The sequence below is a fragment of the Pseudorca crassidens genome, chromosome X (genome assembly GCF_039906515.1).
Source record: "Pseudorca crassidens isolate mPseCra1 chromosome X, mPseCra1.hap1, whole genome shotgun sequence".
In the NCBI taxonomy this organism is placed as follows: Eukaryota; Metazoa; Chordata; class Mammalia; order Artiodactyla; family Delphinidae; genus Pseudorca; species Pseudorca crassidens.
In genome coordinates this window covers 35199922-35212792 of record NC_090317.1, presented here as the reverse complement: position 1 = coordinate 35212792, position 12871 = coordinate 35199922, and the positions used below count along the sequence as shown (strand labels likewise).

The following is a 12871-nucleotide window of genomic DNA, read 5'->3' as shown; positions in this document are numbered from 1 at the left end:
TTCTCATCTGTGAAATCACAAATTTGGCCTGGATGATTTCTACGATCACTTTGGATTGTAAAATTCTTTGATTCTCTGATAAAGAAAGATACTTTAGAATCAAAGGCTTAGTCTGAGGGCAAATTGCCTCCATATTACCAAGAAGGGGAGTGGGGAGAGAAATCTACTGTAACTTTTGTATTTATCTTCTTAATTCCAAATCTTCTATGTGTCCTAAGGTAATTTATTTCTTCTGAATGTGCAGAACATTGGCATTCTCCATGAAGAAGAGGCAACACTGAGTAGTGGACAACAGTTTTTGGCATTTCTCAGCTCTCAGCATACCCTTGTGACTTCTTCATAGTTAACAGATTTGGCTACTTGCTCATGACACCGTCTGTCTGATCACAGAGCAAAACCACTGTCTGCTCATTGGTGTCCAATATTGGTACTCAATTCTGCTTAGTCTCACTTGATTCCAGAAGATACAGTAGAGAATTACACAGAATCACCACCTACCAGAGTGCTCTGTTGAAGCAATATGAGAACTTTGTTCTTGAGTTACAGCAGTCATTTGGTGAGCCCACAAAACAGGAAATGAACCCCTTGATGAATGCTAAGGTTGACAAAAGGGACAACTTCTCTCAGCAGGATGCCACTACTTTCCAGCTCCTTGCTCAAAATCTGAGATATAATGAAACCAATCAGAGTGATCACTTCCAAGAGGAACTAGCTGACTCCATTCAGGCTGAAGTAAATGGCACAGATCTGATGGACAATCTCCCAGACCTTATCACTCAGTGTATTCAGTTGGATAAGCAACGTAGTGACAGGCCAGAGCTCCTGCAGCCAGAGGCCCAGATCCCAGTGTTGGCTTCCCTGATCTCCAACCCCACAGGTCCACCACCCAAGGAAGACCCTATACAGCTTCGAGGAAGCCAGCTGCCTCTTACTCCAGCCAAACGAGCCCGCCAGCAAGAAACTCAGTCATGCCTCTACTGCAGCCAGGCTGGTCACTTCACAAGAGATTGCCTTGCCAAACGTTCTCGAGCCCCAGCAAGGATAAATAACCCAGCTCACCAGTAAGAGGAGCCCAGGCAGGTCACATTGTAAACTTATACCCCTCTCACCTCCAGCCTCATTGATTTATATCCTGCATTAACATTTAAAATACAGATGGGGAACTGGGATACCACTTTACAGTCATGAACTCCTAGGCTTCTGAGAATTTAAACAACCAGATCTTGTTCATTTGGTGACCCATCACCAAACTTGATAAAGCAATGATGAAAACAATTCCCAGGCACTTTATACAGTTGGGACTAATTTCCCAAGTGTACTGAAAGCCTGCAGGAAAAACTCTGCCCAGTCTGACCAGTGGAAACCACCCTGGAAATACATTGGGAACTCCATCCCCACCGATAGGTGATAGATACCTGGGTTGAGTTTGTTGGCCCAAGGCCTTCACCCTTACTCTCATTGGTCTGTATCCTAGTCCCCTGTTGGTTTAGGACTCTTGGCTGAAGTCCCAGTTGCATTTCCATATCCTACCAACATTTTCCTACTAGAGGCTGAATCCTGCTCCACCTACTGACTAGAGTCCAGCTTGACACAAACCAACCTTCATGGAAACACAGCTATGCCACCTTTTCATACAGCTATATATTTTGCTACTATTTAAAGACTGCTGCTTGCTCAAAAGTAATCTCTTGGCTATTGACAAACTAGATGGTATGGCCCTTTGAGCAGTCTGCTTGGAACTTTGGGTCCACTTCTTTGAGAGTTAGCCCTTCAGGCAGGTATATGTTTTTAGCCAAGCCCTAGCTTTTCTCCAACAACCTACTTCAGGTTCCAGCATGCCTTATGGCCAAGTCAAAATGCTCTAGGATAATGACCTCTAACAAGTATTTAGTGTGTCCCATCATAATTACTGTGTCTGAAGCATGTCCCTGCTGCCTTAGACAGGGAACCTGGCTAACTAAATCTCCACTGAAGACTGAGGATCAGGCCCTTCAGTAGTTTCTGACTCTAGAGGCCTCAGTGTGGTCACCATCTAGGATCACTGCTCATTGATGCTAAGCTCTACCCTTATGGACCACCTCTGGGGACCTTCATCTAGTTGAGGCTCTTGAAGAGCAATTAATGGCAGACAATTTTCTGAACCATCTCACATTTCAAATCCTGGGGCATATACATCAACACCATCTGTACATAAAACTCACGAAATGGGGGTATGATTGCTTGTGTTGTACTTTTGGCATACATTAACTCTGTGTATGGATTCCTAATGCTTCTGAGCAAAAGTAGTGCTATGCTGAAAAGGTAAAAATCCCTAAAATGTTAAGGATATGCAGTGATAATTGGTGTTTTCCGGTAATTACCTGCTCTTTGTTCCCTGCTTCTTAGGGCTGATGTATGTCCCCATAATGGATTTCCTGAAGTAAAATCAGTAATTCCATATTTCCTAGCAGCCATCAAGGCCTCTCAGAACACGAAGCGCCACTGTAGTTTGGCCTGCAGAATTATGCTTTGACAATACCTAAACTCAGCTAGGACCTTATTACTCTTATCCTATAGCACTAACAAACAGATATCTTTTCACCCATCAGTGCCTCACTAACCACTGTGCTAATTCTTATTTGTATTCGCGAGGAGTCTCCTTTATTAACAGCTTGCTATACATCCACCTTACTCCATATGCTCTGACAACTAGGAGACCTGAATGCACATATTTCAATTGTGGTAAGAAATTCCCACTAGTGTACTGGGATTGCATGAGATCCTCTAACGGATCTCTATTTGAACTTTAAGTGACTCTGGTATTACCTGCAGGTATCCTGATCTAGTACCACCAATTCTATAATAAAGGACTAACCCAATGGCCTCCGGTCACTTTCCTTACGAACACCAATATCGTCCTGGAATGTTGACAGGAGCATTCAGTTGGCTTAATCACCAATCTTTCTTTATCTTAGGGCCACAATTTATCATTGCGTACTCCTTATGCATATGTACTTTTTACATATAAAGATATGTCACTTTATTTTCTGCAGAGGACTTTCCCTCTGCAGCAACATTACCTTCTTCCCCAAGAAATCTTCAGATTCCATAGCCTCTCAGAACAGATCATTAATCCTGGGCTATGTAGTTCAGTTCACCTCCTACTTCTAGAAGCTCCTTGTTGAGAAATTCCAAATCAAGGGCCTCTTGTGCTCTATGTGATACAATCCAACAGCCAGGCTGACCATATGAATAGGATGCTGGGATAATGCTTTACTGCCTACTAGCTAGCAACCATTTTGTTTACCACTTTAAAATATTGTTATAGTGATACCATCCACTTCAATTGGAATGAATTAATTACTAAGCATAAAGAGAGTTACATGGATGAGTCCTCAGAACTTACACCTAAGTGAATTTCTCTGAGAGTGAAACTAATTAAAATCTACAGAGAACAAATGAGATGTACCCTACTCAAAGATGTAGTCTGCAGTTGCAAAGGCTTGGGGAACCCCCAGGTATAACCAAGGTTGTAGTTTTAGGGAGGCAGATCTGCTACATGATTGATGCCACCAAGCAAGAGGGAATTTAATCATTTTACAAGTCTGAAGAACGAATTGTTAACAAAAGAATGATTTGCATGGAATCTAGAAAAGGGGGCAATTAAAGAGCCGTAAGGCATCAGTAATCTCCCTAGAGTCAGAGAGGGGATTTTGATCAGCAGACCCTGCCAGGGTCTACCTGCAATGGGATAGAGGCACCAGGCCATCCCAATTTGTGTCATTAGCCATTAAGATTGTCACCTAACTCCCCTTGCTCTGACTCCATGCTCTAAGAAATAATCTGATTTTAATTACTCTCCCATATAAACTTTGTTATGGGAAGAAAATTTGCTAACCAGCTGACATGAAGTGTTCTAGCCTACTTGGCAGTTAATTCTCATTATAAGTGAATAAATTGGTGTTTGGCTTATACATCAATTTTGTGGTTTTAATAGCATCCGTTCTCCAGACCCTAATCACCTCTGAGCACACTGGAAACAAAATAAGATTCTCACCATGCAAAGTCAGCATCACAGTGTGAACCATAGTGAATCCACTGAAGACTGTCCTCCCTGGGAGCCTTGCCTCAACAGTCAGTCAGTATCCCTCTTTATCTCTCTCATTTGTCTACAGCTATAATAACATTCCTAAATACCTATGGTCTGCACTTCCTACGTTTACTTCTACTCACACCCAGCACCATGGTACCTGGCATAAGTAATTGCTTCTTACAATACCACATAGTTCAGTCTAACCATCAGAATATACTGTAGACATGAGCCCCTGACAAGCACCTTTAGAGAGAGAAGAGTGTATGATTGACCTAATTCTCACTACCTCCATTCTGTCCAGATGGCAGCACATGGGACCCATGTGACTCTCATTATTCAATCAGACCCATAGAGCCTTCACTTCTATCCATGATGGTTAAAACATATCACCCTTTTTTTGGACTCTGGAAGATCTTCTCCACCCAGCACCATCTTGCCTATGATAATAGTCATCTCTGAAACAAAACAGAAAATTTAAGATATACCAGCCTCTGGGCAAAAGGTAAAACCTCATGTCCTTGGGAGAGCTCTGGAAGCTTGTGTTACATATATAAAGCCTTTTATTGATACACTGGTGGCCATGCTTTATTGCCTCCCTATGAAGCTTCAGGTCTCACTTGGCCAGGAAAATGGAAAAACATTCAAGGGAATATAGTGTCATGAATCTTCAATGTCACCTTCATGCAGGCGTCACTGCCCACGCTTTACAAACAAAAGTCCTGGAAGTGAGTTACACCATTTAGTAGAATCAGTAGAACTATCTTGGTATTTGAACCACACTTTCCAGTCATTGATTTCCACTATAACTTTGAGCATTCATGCACTAAATTATTGGTATTACTTCCTGGTATTGGCTTTGATTCTGCAGTCTATTTGAACCTGCTTCCTGCTCATTGACTTCTAGTACATACCTTACATGGCACTGGTACTCTTATCCATCCAGCTCAGTGATAAGCCAATTGTGACTGTATTCCACCCACTCCATTTACTTTTACATGGAGAACCCTGTAGAATTTCAGTTTTCCCTATGCATAGAAGACTCATCCCTTTGGACAAAAAATCTGGCTTTGTGTGCGTCTAGAGAAAGGGAACTAATAGTTGGTTTATGCCAGGCACTGTGCTCAGTGCTTTGTTTTTTTTAAACATCTTTATTGGAGTATAATTGCTTTACATTGTTGTATTAGTCGCTGCTGTATAACAAAGTGAATCAGCTATATGTATACATATAGCCCCATATCCCCTCCCTATTGCATCTCCCTCCACCCTCCCTATCCCACCTCTCTAGGTGGTCACAAAGCACTGAGCTGGTCTCCCTCTGCTATGCAGCTGCTTCCCACTAGCTACCTGTTTTACATTTGTAGTGTATATATGTCCATGCCACTCTCTCACTTTGTCTCAGCTTACCCTTCCCCCTCCCCGTGTCCTCAAGTCCATTCTCTACATCTGCGTCTTTATTCCTGTCCTGCCACTAGGTTCTTCAGAACCTTTTTTTTTTTTGATTCCGTATATATGTGTTAGCATACGGTATTTGTTTTTTCTCTTTCTGACTTACTTCATTCTGTATGACAGACTCCAGGTCCATCCACCTCACTACAAATAACTCAATTTTGTTTCATTTTATGGCTGATTAATATTCCATTGTATATCTGTGCCACATCTTCTTTATCCATTCATCTGTCAATGGACACTTAGGTTGCTTCTATGTCCTGGCTATTGTAAATAGTACTGCAATGAACATTGTGGTACATGACTCTTTTTGAATTATGGTTTTCTCAGGGTATATGCCCAGTAGTGGCATTGCTGGGTCATAGATGCTTTGTTAATGATACTCATTTAATTTCACACTACTAAAATATATTGATAGAATATCCATTTCTGACATTTAATGCTTACCACGCCTTTATGGGGCAGGTGTTATTAATTCAATTTAAAGAGGATGAAATGAAAGTTCAGAGCAGTTAACTTCTCTGCCCTAAATTCACACACCAAGTAAGTGGCAGGGCTAGGGTTTGAAACCAGTATCTTGCTAATGCCAGAGCTGATCTCTGATAGAAGAGGAAAACACTCTAAGTCACACCCCTCCTGACCAGCCTAACTGACCCTATTACACCTCCCAAGACCACTCAGTAGAGAAAGGCCACTCTAGTAACTGGTATTCACATAGCCACTGGTTGAAATACATGTTCTGGACAACAGTCTATAAAAGAAGCACATAGCAAATCAGTGCCTTCTAGGACTTTGAGATTTCATTTGTGTTTCTAATAGTTGTAGAAAATTCCTTGACAAATCTAAACATGTACTGTGTCTGCTTTATCTGACTGGGTAGGCTCTTGCTTGTTGAGTCAGGATTCTAACAAAAGTTTCTGGCTATCACAAAGCCCTCATATTTCTGTAGCTCTTCATTCAAAGCTATTGGGTCTTTTTGAATAATAGCTCAATGATGTTTACAGTGTTTTCACAATGCCAAGAGACAACAGGGACTTTGAAGGCTCCTGATGGTTGTTACCTGCCACTGTCATAGGAATATCAAGATTAAAACAAGAATTTGATTTAGTCTGACAACAGTTAGTTGGTCATTGAAATTTGAGATCTGCCACCACTATATCAACCTCAGGGAATTTCCAGTTCAACAATCTGTCTCTTAGGAGTATTTGTAGGAAGATAGCCATGTTCTTTTTTACAGTAACCGTAAGGTTAGCAACAACTATCAAACTTCATGTTCCCTTAGTTACCCATGATGAGTCTACCATGCATGTATCCTTTATTAAATATGTTTTCAGTCTGTAATGCTTCATGGGGGCAATGGATACCATTGGCTTACTATCTGCCATTTACATCAGACTTCCCCTTACTTGCATTAGCTTCATCTATGTATAATTTAAAGACATTCCCCTCCCCATTAAATTGTTCCAGGATATGAAAGAGTCTGTCTTGATGCTGATCACTTCACACATGATTTTAGAGGCTTCAAATAATAATAATAGTCACTGAGTGCTTACTGTGTGCCGAGCACAAGACTCTCCGATTCATGGGCATAATCCCCACAGTAACACTATTAGTATTTGCATTTTACAGGTGAAAACAAGTAAACTCATAAGGTTTAAGTAATTTATCTAAGGACTCAAGCTAATAAGTCATGTAGCCAGGATTCATCTCCAGGTCTATCTATCTGACAGAAAAGGCCATGTTCTTGACTACTATCCTACCTGTCCTTCCCAGATTGATGTCCCAGACTGAAAAGTCTTAATCTTTTATGTGGGCCCTCACACATATAGGCCAGTAATCTCTCCAGCACACCCTTTCCAAATCTTCTCCATCCCTACTCTGTCTTTAGCGAAAATAATTATTCCAAACTTACCCAGAATTCCAGGTGTGGACACAAAACAAATTTGAACAAGATAACCTCGTCTCTTTTGTTACTAAAGCTTTTAAAAATAATATCCAGTAATTTTTTGGCCTTTTTGGGTTTCATCAGCATCTTGAGGAAAGAGTCATTGTAGACCTTTCCCTGAAGCCTACTATTCTCTTTCCTGAGATGTAATTGATGACACAAATTCCACTACCCTAAAAATGTAGTTGGAATGTTTTAATAAATAGATATCCTTAACACTGAAGCTCATCTTTCTTCCCTTTCATAAGTTTTTCTTATAGTTTTTCCCCATTGGCTTTAATAATAATAATAATAGCTACCATGTACTGACCACTTACTACATGCCAGGCATTGTGCTTTATGTGTATTTTCTTTTAATTCTTAAAACAACACTCTTAGACATCTGTTATTATTATCCCTATTAGGCAGGTGAGGAAATTGAGGCTTAGAGTAGTGAAGGAAATTATGCATAGAGCTAGTAAGTAAACAGCAAGACTCAAATCTAGATACTTCTAACAGCAAGAGTCCATACTCCTACATAGTACCTTACTATCCATCTACAACCAGATTCAACAAACTACCACCTGTGGGCCAAATCCAACCTACTGCCTGTTTTTAAAAATAAAATTTTATTGGAACTCAGTCATACCCATTCATTTACATGTTTTTGGGTGCTTTCATGCTAAGACATGTATGGGCTACAAAGCCAAAAACATTAACTATCTGTTCCTTTACAGAAAAAGTTTCCTGACCCCGGATCTAAAACATATTAAAGTGTTAAATCAGACCAGCCCATGGACATCTCATTGTTTATATTTCTCCTTTCAAAAGGCCCATTTATCCCTATTTTTTGTTTCTTGCCTCTAAATTAGTCTCATCCATATGATGAAACAATGGGATTTTTGTAGAGGCTTGAATAGGATGTTTTGGTAGTCCATATAAATTTCATTGGTGGTTCTTTATTGAATGCATGCTTTCTGCATCAAACAACCCTAATGGATTGTCTAGGTGTGGTTGTAGGGGACATTTGCTGTTTGCCTCCCCAGTAAGCATTATACTTTTTTTTTCTGCGGTATGCAGGCCTCTCCCTGTTGTGGCCTCTCCCGTTGCGGAGCACAGGCTCCGGACGCGCAGGCTCAGTGGCCATGGCTCACGGGCCCAGCCGCTCCGCGGAATGTGGGATCTTCCTGGACCGGGGCACGAACCCATGTCCCCTGCATCGGCAGGCGGACTCTCAACTACTGCGCCACCAGGGAAGCCCTGTGATGATATTTTTAAGTATAAATTTTTTATTGAAATATAGTTGATTTACAACATTATATTAGTTTCAAGTGTATGCCATAGTGATTCAATATTTTTATAGGTTTTATTATACTTAAAGTTATTAGAAAATAATAGGTATATTTCCCTGTACTGTACTTTACATCCTTCTAGTTTATTTATTTTATACATAGTAGTTGGTACCTGTTAATCCTCTACCCCTATCTTGCCCCTCCTCCCTTTCCTCTCCCCACTGGTAACCACTAGTTTGTTCTCTATATCTGTCAGTCTTTCTGTTTTGTTATATTCATTCATGTGTTTTATTTTTTAGATTCCACATATAAGTGATAACATATAGTGTTTGTCTTCCTCTGACTTTTTTCACTAATACCCTCCAGGTCCATCCATGTTGTTGCAAATGGCAAAACATTTCATTCTTTTTTATGGCTAATATTCCATTATAGATATATACCACATCTTTATCCATTCATCTGTTCATGGACACTTAGGTTGCTTCCATATCTCGGCTGTTGTAAATAATGCTGCTATGAACATTGGGGTGCATGTAGCTGATAATAGTTTTTGAATCACTGAATCCTGCTATGCCTGAAGATGTTTAGCCTTGAAGCTAATAAAATCCTTTTATAGAGGTGCAAAGAGTCCTGATACAATGACTTTCCCTACTGAAACTACACTATTTTTAGCTCAATCTCTTATATCAGCTTGAGGAGTCAATGCCTAGTAACAGCAAAAAAAAAAAAAAAAAAAAAAAAGAAAGAAAGAAAGAAAGAGAAAAAGAAAAAAAATATTCCTACATTGTAGTGGTGGTATTGGGCAAAGAAAAACAGATTTATGTATTCTGTTCCAAGTTTAACCCTCTAATAAATACAGAAATTCCCAGCTTTTCTGCCAGAAGCTTTGTAGAGTCTTCTGGATTCATGAGTTTTGTTTGTCCTACTGGGCAGATACAGACTGATCCTGTGTAAACCCATCACCTTCCAAAAGGAATACAAGCTTCTGCCCCAAAGTCCTGCCATTACTTAGTAAACAAATGTGAGATGGCTACTTAAGGTTTTGGGGACAGGTTGTGTCCTAGAACTTCTTTTCCCATCTTCAACACCTGCACCTTTGCCAAGTACAAAGCAAGACAGCAAAGTATAGTGGATTAAGAGTGGGGAACTCTGCCTGGGTTCAAATGCTGGGCTCTACCTCTCACTACCTAGATGACCTTTTCAGTTTCCTTAACCTCTCTGTGCCTCAATTTCCTACTCTGTATAGTATTATGAAGACTAAATTAACGTTTATATAAAAAACTTAAAGTAGTACCTGGTACACAGTAACCACTATACAAGTGTTTGTTAAACAAACAAACAAACAAAATGAATAAATAGCATACAAATACTACAAACATTTGAAAGATACTTGCAGAGGGTCTGTCAAAATACACATGGTCCCAAACCAATATAATTCATGATGGAAACAACAAAGATACCTTTGGATGAGAAAGGATATTTAAATCTTAAATATGATACATAAGATAGGTTATTCTATCCTATCCTACTCCCAAACCCATATCATGAATTCTTTTTTTAATCCATTGGGACAATTGCAGAATTGGTCTTGCCTGAAAGCTACATATGGACAGAAGTCAATAGTGAACTCAACCTACAGTCTCCCTTTCCAACCAGGGAAGCATTTATGCTTCTCTCCCTTTACCTAATCCCCAAAATGACCCAGGTCAATTTCAGAGATGTGCTTTTGTTTCATTTTAGTAACCTAGGAAAGACTCAGTTAAAGATTCTCAAATTTCTTCTGCTGTCTCCCACATTCCCTAAACTCCCTCTAGCCTACAACAAATCTCAATTCAAATAATCATTGAAGACTTAACTCTATGCCTAGCACAATGCCATGAGGTGTCAAGTGATTCCAAGGAGCAGAAGACAAGGTTTTAGCACTTAAATATCTTAAAATGTTGTTGAGGAGATAAGTAGGAAACAAAGTAAACAATGCAAGAGGATAGCTGACTTGGTTCTAAACTTTCAAGTCTGTCAAGGTCCCTTGTCAGGCCTTGCCTACTTCCCAGGCACTGCAGCCCTTGGCCCTCCTCCTGCTGGTTTCCCTTGCCCTCACATATTCAAGCCTGCATTAGTGAATACTGACCACCAGCAAGAGGAGAGGTTTAAAGAGATCTATTTTAATGCCACAGTTTATTCAATAGCAGAGTTTGCTATATAATCTGTGGCGAACAGTGCAAAATGAAGATGTGAAGCCTCTGGTTTAAAATGCAGAAAAGTGCCATTAAAGGTACTAAACTATAACACTTTTTGTTTCTTGTGCAGTCTCTCTGTCATGATGATATTTTTAATTTTTTTTTTTTGGAAAAATTTAAAACCTACAGAAAACCTGAAAGAAAGTATGGTGCAAAACTGGTATACCCTTGTATTAATTTCCTGGGGCTGCTGCAACAATTTATCACAAACTCGGTGTCTTAAAACAACAGAAGTTTATTCTGTCATAGTTCTGAAGGCTAAAAATCTGAAATCAAGGTGCCAGCCAGGCCAAGCACCCTCTGTAGAAGAATATTTCTTTGCCACTTTCAGCTTCTGGTGGCTCCTGGTGATCTTTAGCTTGAGGTAACTCCAATCTCTGCCTCCATCTTTGTAGGACAGTATACTTTGTACCCACTATGACCTCTCCATTCTCTTACAAGGGCATGAGACATTGGGTTTAGGGCCCACACTAAACCTAGTATGATATCATCTTGAGATCCTTGACCTAAGTATATCTGTGAAGACTCTTTTTTCAAAATAAGGTCACATTCACAAGTATCAGGAGTTAGGACTTGGACATATTTTTGAAGGGTGAACCATTCAAACAACTACAACCCTTTAACTAGATTCACCAATTTTTAACATTTTGCCAACTGTCATTCTCTCCCTTTCTCTCTGTCATTCTCTCTCTCCCTTTCCCTCTCCCTTTCTGTGTAAATTGCAAAAAGCATAGCACTTAGCTCTAAATACTTCAGCAGACATCTCTTAAGAATAAAAAATTATTCTACATGACAATTAGAAAATTTAACATGAATTCAATAGTATCATATATTATCTAGTCCAAATTTAATTCTTCCATTTCTCCTAAAATTGTCTTTTATAGCTTTATTTATGACTGAGAATTCAATCAACGTCCCCTATTACATTTGGGTTGTAACATCTCTTTAGTTTCTTTTAATCTTGAATAGTTCCTTGCTATTTTTGTTGCCAGTGTTTTTTTTTTTTTTATCACATTGATATTTTCAAAGAGTCCAGGTCATGTCTATCATGTAGAGTGTCCCACATTCTAGAGTTTTCTAATAGTTTGTTCAAGATTATATTCAGGTTAAACATTTTGAAAAAGACCAACGTATAGGTGATGTTGCAGACTTCCCAATGCATCATCAGCAGGCATGTTAGTTTGTGCCTATACTGATAATGCTGGGTTTGATCCTATGGTTACATTAGGGTCTATCAGCTCTCCACACTGTAAGTGTACCTTTTTTCCTTTATATTTAGAATTAACTGTACAGTGATATCCTGAGACCTTTTGACTATCAGCTCCCAAAACCTTTTTACCCAATGGTTCTAGCCTCCAATAATAATCTATGCTTGCACTCCTTATTACACTGGAGGAGGTTAAATAATACATTTATTGGCTAGCATTCTTCTATAAAGAAGAACCTCCAGGGCTTCCCTGGTGGCGCAGTGGTTGAGAGTCCGCCTGCCAATGCAGGGGACATGGGTTCGTGCCCCGGTCCGGGAAGATCCCACATGCCACAGAGTGGCTAGGCCCATGAGCCATGGCCGCTGAGCCTGCATGTCCGGAGCCGGTGCTCCACAACGGGAGAGGCCACAACAGTGAGAGGCCTGCGTACTGGAAAAAAAAAAAAAAAAAAGAAGAACCTCCAGGCTTTCCTTCTCTCCCCTCTCCCCCTCCCCTTTCACTATAAACTCAGTGATTTTTTTAGTGTCAAATGTAATATGAAATTTCTTTCTTCCTGATATTTCAAGATTCTTTATTTTATCATTTCCTTTCTCCTCCAAGAACTTCTTTAGCTTTCTTTTAAGGTAGGTCTGCTGGCAATGACTGTTCTCAGTTTGCCTTCAATGAAGAATGTTCTTTTGTTGTTGTTGTTT

The 12871-nt window shown here is 39.8% G+C and overlaps 1 protein-coding gene across 1 annotated transcript; it reads left to right on the top strand.

The window, feature by feature from the left end:
* Window positions 1–384: 384 nt before the first annotated feature.
* On the top strand, window positions 385–3933 carry RTL4 (retrotransposon Gag like 4; the record flags this gene model as incomplete). The annotated part of the gene is made up of 1 exon (XM_067723913.1): window positions 385–3933. A coding segment is annotated over one exon (681 nt), but the record flags the coding sequence as incomplete, so codon positions are not given.
* Window positions 3934–12871: the final 8938 nt, after the last annotated feature.